This window comes from Puma concolor, chromosome B4 (genome assembly GCF_028749965.1).
Source record: "Puma concolor isolate L17-30 chromosome B4, mPumCon1.1.hap2, whole genome shotgun sequence".
Lineage (NCBI taxonomy): Eukaryota > Metazoa > Chordata > Mammalia > Carnivora > Felidae > Puma > Puma concolor.
In genome coordinates, this window is record NC_141673.1 from 43,722,472 (window position 1) to 43,729,861 (window position 7,390).

The 7,390-nt window shown below is 35.5% G+C and overlaps 1 protein-coding gene across 14 annotated transcripts in view; it reads left to right on the forward strand.

Moving 5' to 3' along the window:
- The window catches only part of KCNC2 (potassium voltage-gated channel subfamily C member 2), a 207,038-nt gene extending 200,681 nt beyond the window's left edge, over positions 1-6,357 (forward strand). For 5 of the 14 annotated variants that reach the window (XM_086712798.1, XM_086712796.1, XM_086712789.1 and 2 more), the window contains one exon: positions 3,224-6,357. In XM_086712798.1, coding sequence (XP_086568924.1) covers positions 3,224-3,247 — 24 coding nt within the window. In that variant the 3' untranslated portion in view covers positions 3,248-6,357. The remainder of the gene's footprint in view (positions 1-3,223) is intronic. The other 9 variants (XM_086712800.1, XM_086712791.1, XM_086712793.1 and 6 more) reach the window with 6 other exon arrangements.
- Positions 6,358-7,390: the final 1,033 nt, after the last annotated feature.

The following is a 7,390-nucleotide window of genomic DNA, read 5'->3' on the forward strand; positions in this document are numbered from 1 at the left end:
TGAAAAAATACTTTGCAAATTATAAAACATTATGCAAATATAGAATTTTTCTGTAAAATGGCAAAGTTTCATGAGCAAAGCAATTAATAAGATATTTAGTTTGTATGGAAAAATTATATATAAAACTCTATTTCACAAAGACAAAATTCTCTTTATCAATGAGCACATCTTTGAAAATTCATCTATGGGCTTTTATTCTTTGTCATTTCTCATCATAGTCAACTTCTTTTTTCATTCTTGCTTGGTTTTTTTTACACTACTGTGTTTTTCCTCCCAGTCCTTGTAACATTTTGGCTAACTTCACTTATTTTTTTTAGTGTGTTGTCTTGTCATGTTTATCAGGAATCTATTCTTCTCTTGTTTCCTTTTATGTAGATTATAGATTTCTGCTATTACTCTTATTCAGGCATTTATTCCCTAAATGATCCCTTTTTTATCTTTCAAGTTGGTCTTTCAACTGATTTGATTTTAGTGTGCTGAAAATTCTCCCCCTGTACAGATGAAAAGAAATTACCAGATTCCCACTGAATTCTTTTTCTACCAACAAGTATGAATATAGTTGGACATACATTAAGAAAATTTATGGATTCCCTGTAAGAATGAACTCCCAATACTTAGAACCTGTGTTTTTATTTATTCAGTAGTTTTTAGGAAATCATATTACATACACAAAAACATACCCATTGATAGTACATTGCTAGGCAGTTTCAATATTTCCCCATATAAGCACATGCTTTTGACAACCATATAATTGGGGCGCCTGGGTGGTTCAGTCGGTTAAGCGTCCGACTTCGGCTCAGGTCATGATCTTGCAGTCCCTGAGTTCGAGCCCCGCGTCAGGCTCTGTGCTGACAGCTCAGAGCCTGGAGCCTGTTTCAGATTCTGTGTCTCCCTCTCTCTCTGACCCTCCTCTGTTCATGCTCTGTCTCTCTCTGTCTCAAAAGTAAATAAATGTTAAAAAAATAAAAAAAACTAAAAAAAAAAGGACCATATAATAGGCACACCTTGTATTTAGATGCCAATTCCAAGTAGGTTCAATATTGTTTATTCTCATGAATTATATTTTTAACCATTCCACTCAATAAAAAGTTTGCTTAAGCAAAACCTTATCAAATTTTGTATCAGAAATGAACCTGCAGAATAAAAAATATATATATTCAATGAATAACGTATAATTTTACTAAATACTTGTTATTAAATTAGAAGGGAAGTCTTTTCAAATTAACACCGAAATTATAGTTATTAAAGTAAAAGGACTTATAAACAGAATAGATAATATTTATGTTAAAAACTGTAATTCAGAATAATAATTGAACATTAAGAATGGGAACCAAGATTTACATATGACTAGGGTGATTAACATAAAACGATCAAGTAAATTTTTACCTTTTTGGAGGTCCTGTAGGGAGATTACATGGTCAACTAGGATAAATTATTCTTCATATAATTCCCAAAGTTATACTTCCAATGTCTTTACAGAAGAGCAGTAATGACTAGCTCTTCAGGAGCATGGAGGTCCCTGTGTAAGGATAAATTATCTGCAATTCTTTTTTAATTATTTAAGACATCCTCTTATTAAGTATTCCATCATCCTCTGGAATAGAATGAAATACGTGTTGCCTCCCATGTTTTATATCTCTAAATGCTAACAAAGCTTATTGGCATATAATCCTCTCATTAGCAGAAAGGGTGTCCTAGAGAATTTTACAATAGGTTATGGATGGCATAAATTTCCATCTACAAAATCTCAAGGAAGACCGCTGAAAGTTTCTGTGTGTGTGTATGGGGAAGGACGTTTCTGTCCAGTCCAGCTTCTCCCACAGTAGAGCAGTTATTACAGTCTGTGTCCATTCTTGTACTGGCTGCTTGAAAATCAAATAATCACTAACTCACTGAAAATGTTTCTTCTTTTCTAGTGAAAGGAGGAGAGATAGTATTAGCTTCTTCCCCAGAAGTTCCATGAAAATTAAAAAAAGTACCTGAGAGGAACACAGGGAAGCACAATAGGCCCATTTTCTTTCTCATATACTAACATGCACACCGAGGGCTAATCAGAGCCCAAGGAATATGTCCTGAGGCTAAGGAATCCATGAAGTTTAGTGAAGTTGTATCCACTTGCTCAGCTTTGGCTGAGGGAATTTCATTTTCCTGTTCGACAACACTTTTTTTCAGTGGACTTGTCAGAACATTTATTTCCTGACTAGTTTTTCTTATGACTGAATCCTACATTTGGTTCTTGACTACTGTTTCAATCAATAGTTGTCCTGCTTTTAAGACAGTTCACTTCTAACTTTACGTGGTGCTAACCACCCCATTGAACTGCCTCTACTCTTTTTCTAATAAATAATGCTACAATATATGAATCTTCCCAAAGGTGACTTTGATGGGAATGTTGCTTGAGTGACTAAGGAAAACCACTGGGTTAAAGCTTGTGAGGAGGATCTTTTATTCCGTAAGTCCATGATAATCACGTACAGTTGATTAGAACGCAAGATAATAGAAAAAGTGAATTATGATCAAATGGTTCTCAGTTCTCGGCAGTGGAGAGCTAACTGAAAACATCACATCATAAAGTTCAGACTGTAATTCACTGAAATTATGACTCAATTTATATTTCATTTCCTTCCTTTTTTCTTTACATTTTTTTATCCAAAGATATAGAAATGGGCATTCTACATCACCTAGATAATGGCATCAAACGCCATTATTTAAGAATCATCCTTTTAACACTATAAAGCTGAAAAATTGAATATGCTGGAAAAAGAGTGGTCCACTTAAAGTTGATCATGCTTATTAGCTTAGTAAACAATACAAAATGAAAAGAAAAAATAGCCCATTTGGTTTTTTTTTTTTAGAAATAGATTCTGAAATTTAAAAATATTAGCCAAGTTTATATCTTACTTAAGTTGCTTTGCCTAACTCTTAAAAGATCTGTAGTATTTTATATACCAAAATTACATCAATACAAATTACAGTGGGAAAGAATGAATTTTGAAGTATTACAACTATAAGTTTTGATTGATTTAATTTCTTGGAAATGACAGCTATAGTGAGCTTTATTTTTTTTTTAAGTTATAAATGGTCTCAATATTGAATTCTTTGTAAAAAAATTTTTTTTCCCTTGAACTCAAAATAGCACTTTTGATTATCCTGCATGGTATTATTTGTCTGTGTCTATTTTCTGGTTGAATTCAACTGATGTCTGTGCATTTTTTCATAAAAGGATATGAAAAATCCCGAAGCTTAAACAACATAGCGGGCTTGGCAGGCAATGCTCTGAGGCTGTCTCCAGTAACATCACCCTACAACTCTCCTTGTCCTCTGAGGCGCCCTCGATCTCCCATCCCATCTATTTTGTAAACCAAACTGCATCAGTCGGCTAAATTGTATGAATTCGAGTACTGTTTACCCCAAAATGGAAATAAGTAAATGTAGAGTTACTCCAGGCTCCATTAAATACAGTTTCAATCCTGCATGATACTACTTTTTGAAGTCAGAAATGCCACTTGGGTAGCTCACAAATCTTCTCCTGGCTTTAAAGATTATCTAAAGTAGTGATACTTCTCCATATTAATTACCCTGCTCTCCTTTCGCAATAAAATGACAGGTAGTGTCAGATATTGGCCAGTATGCTAATACGTAAACATATCTTCAGGGAGATATAATTAAAACAGTGTGCTTCCAAACACCGGTCACTTCATTGGACCTTCATTTCTCGTGACTCTAAACCATTTTGAAGATGTTTGGGATCCTATCTTGATTGCACACAACATGACTTTGGTCAGCTCATTTGCATGGACCATCTTGTCTCTATCACCTGAAAGCAATGTCGCAGAGTTCGGGGACCATGGATGGCTCAGGATATGTGTACCTGCTGATATGAAAGCACTGGTTGACTGTTCTGCATGTTGAATTGTGGGGCAGGGAGGGCGAGTTTCTCCTTGACATTTTTTTTCCTTATTCTTTGAAAGAAATATTTGTTTTAAACAGTTTAATTTCTTGGTTGATTTACTTTTCTTCAAAAATGCTGTATTGGAGTTCTGAATGTCTCTGGTTGTTTGCACACAGATAACTGCAAAGAGGTTGTCATTACTGGTTACACGCGAGCTGAGGCCAGAGCTCTTACTTAATGACTTGGGGAAGGCACAAAACATGAGAGAAAGGTAACTGCCAGCCAGGCTTGCATTGTTTAGCCAGGAATTGCTGCTTGGTATTAGAGTCATATATATATTTTTCCAATCCCAGGATTTGTCATCATTTTCAGAGGCAAAGTGCCAAATATCACCCAAAGCTCTCGTGTCTTTTTTTATCCCCTTCCTTTATTTTTATTTATTGATTTTTGTGCAAACATCAAAGATTGTTTTCACTGGAGGCTTTCTTGACCAGCCTTAAATTTCTGACTCACGGGATTAATCAGATTTTCAGGCAGTGTTGAATCAGGTGCTTTGTCCTGTATGGCGTTTTGTCCGTCTGTCTTAGCTCCCTGTCTTCAATGTATATGCCATCTGTCTTCATGAAGCACAGAAATGCCTTGATAAGATGTTCATGATTTTAGTACCGGGTCCTCTCCCCTGCGCCCCGCCTTCTCTGCTATTTGGAACAGCCTCTCTGCTTTGTGTGTAAATGGATGATGCCCTGTAGACTACCTACGTTAATCAGTACTGTGAACCTTTTTGATAAGCAGGATTTAAGCAGCAGTATCACCATTACATTTGGTTGCTGGCTGCAGTGTCAGTGTCTACTACCTAGCAACCAGCATTCATCACTACACTCCAGCAAAACCCCTAGGGAGTTTTATTCAGCCCAAGTGGAAGAAATTCTGTTTACAGCGTCCCGATGAATGCAATAGCAATAGTGTGTCCGGTGTATTGGGCATGTGAGGGAGGAAAAATGCCATACTATAAATTGAGGGATAAGCATTATTATTTCTAAGGCATTCAGGATCCTTGAGACTGTTGATTAATCCTTAATTCTCATGTTTATTTTTTGTGAGGAAGACAAATGTCATTTTTATTATTGATCACATAACGTCTATTATTCTCTAAGTCCTAAAGCATGAACTGCATGTCTGAGATTTTGTACGGCAATGTATTTACCCAGACGTACACATCTGATATTTAGAGATTCTGTGATCCTTTTAATGACACCACCCTTAGAAAGTTATAATTCCATATAGCTTTATGGTAAAGGAATTAATATACTGTCTGGTGCTGCTGTTATTGACTGCAGTGTTGTACAGAATTTATCATGGATTTTTGACTGCTGAAAAAGGGACAATGGAATTTAGCCATGCCAAGGACTGTACTGGAAACAGACTTCTGCTGCTGAATGTGCCCTGATGTGACCAGGTCGCACTCGGAAGAAGTCCCTGCGTCTTCATGAGGCATCTAAAGCTTAGAAAAGAACTGTGGCTGGAACTCATTTGGTGCTCCCCATATGAGTGGTCTGCTTGTGGACCTGCCGGGATCCATGAGACAATTGTAAATACCAACACGTGTGCATGGGTCAACAGCTTCAGCCATCTCACACCCAAGGAAGCCAAATTCATGATCAATATCTCTGAAGCTTCAAGTAAGGCCCATACCTCTGTGAATTGCCCCTCTTGGGCCTGCAGTAGATTGTGCTGTGAATCATACAAGGCAGTGATAATGGCGTAGTATAGACGTGTCTTAATTTTCCTTATTTCTTCTTTGTTGTTTGAATCCATGAACATCGATGGTATCATTTTTTTATAAACCATTTATGTTATCTGCTTGTCTTTTTGTGAAATTTTCAGTGCCTATTTATCAAAACTAACCTGTGTTTAGTCACATATTTGTTTAGTTCTGGGGAATCATTATGACTTTTAAAAAAAACTCACCAATGTTATTCATGGTTTAAGTGTTTTGTCATTGTTACCTCAATTATAAATATTACAGAAAATAAAATTCTGGCAACGAGAGTATTTTTTTATTAAATGATCAAGGAGTAATGTCAGTATATAGTAGAGTATTAATCAAATTATATCCTAAAATGTATATTTTGCATAAAAGAGATATTCTTCAATCAATTACTTTTTGTGAGTTTTGTGGCAACCGAAGCTTGTACTTGTTTAAAATTGTTGTAGTTGAAACTGTGTAAGAATTCTTCATCTTGCTTAATCAATATTTCCAGAATCGATTAGTTCCCCTGGGATTCTGAATATAACATATAACCTAATTATGAACCCCTGTATTGTGGACCTTTTGTGAACATTTCAAGGTGCATGCACAACCTTGGTGATAACTGATGGATATGTAACTAACTGAAATGAAGAATAAAAGGCAAATAAGCTGGGGATAAACTTGAATCCTATCTGATTAAATTATTCATATTCTTTTCTTGGCTCCTCTCTTTGTTTTGGAATTTTCAACAGGCTTTACTATTTTTATGCTTCATGGTACCACAGCAGACGCTCACACATAATACAAGGAATTTGGGATGCAGGGATTTATGAACATACAGAGCTCTCACTTTCATTCAAGTCTTGGGCATGTAGCCTGTGTTTTCCTCTTCTAAATGCTTTGCCTGCCTAAGTTTCTTATAATTCTGAGATGGAATTATTATTAATTGTGATACTACCCGATATTTATATGGCATTTTATGACTAGTACTGAATTTTCATTTATATGTTCTGACTTAATCATCACAGTGATTCTGGAGGTAAATATATTTTGTTTTCATTTTGATGATGGTAAAGTTAAGGATCAGAGAGGCAGAACAGTTTACTTTTATTTTTGCTGCAGATGATCTTCTCTGCCATAGTTTCTCATGGTTTTAATATTTACTGAGCCTCTTGTAAATGCCTTATCTTCTAATATTTACTGAACCTCTTGTGAATGCCTCCTCCATCTAAAGATGGCTTCTGTCTCACTTATGGGTAATGGACTTCTGTTTTGACAGCACACCACACATAGCTAACATTCCAGTATATGGTGAGGTTTTGTGTAAGTTTACCCTATAAAAGCTATGAAGCTATCGGGATTAAGGGAAGGGTAAAGTGAAAAAGAGAAACGAGGTTGGCAAATCCAACACTCTCCTATTATGCATCAATAGAATCTTTGCCATGTCTAAAAATGCTCCGAGTTGATTAAGAGTCTATTAAGACTGAGTTCATAAAAGGAATATGTCTAGATGTAATTACTGATAAAATGTTTTTAACTGTGGTGTCAGAATGTAGGATTTACTGTAAAGAGGAAAAATGCACAAGAAGAGGGAAAGAATGTGTTTTAATAGATGATAATTACCATCAAATTTTTATTAAAAAATCAAGATTAAATAGTCATGAATGAAAAGTGAAGATATTCATTTTATCTTTGAAATAAATCACAAAACAGACTAATGGAATAGCAATAGTGAACTTTCTTGGAAA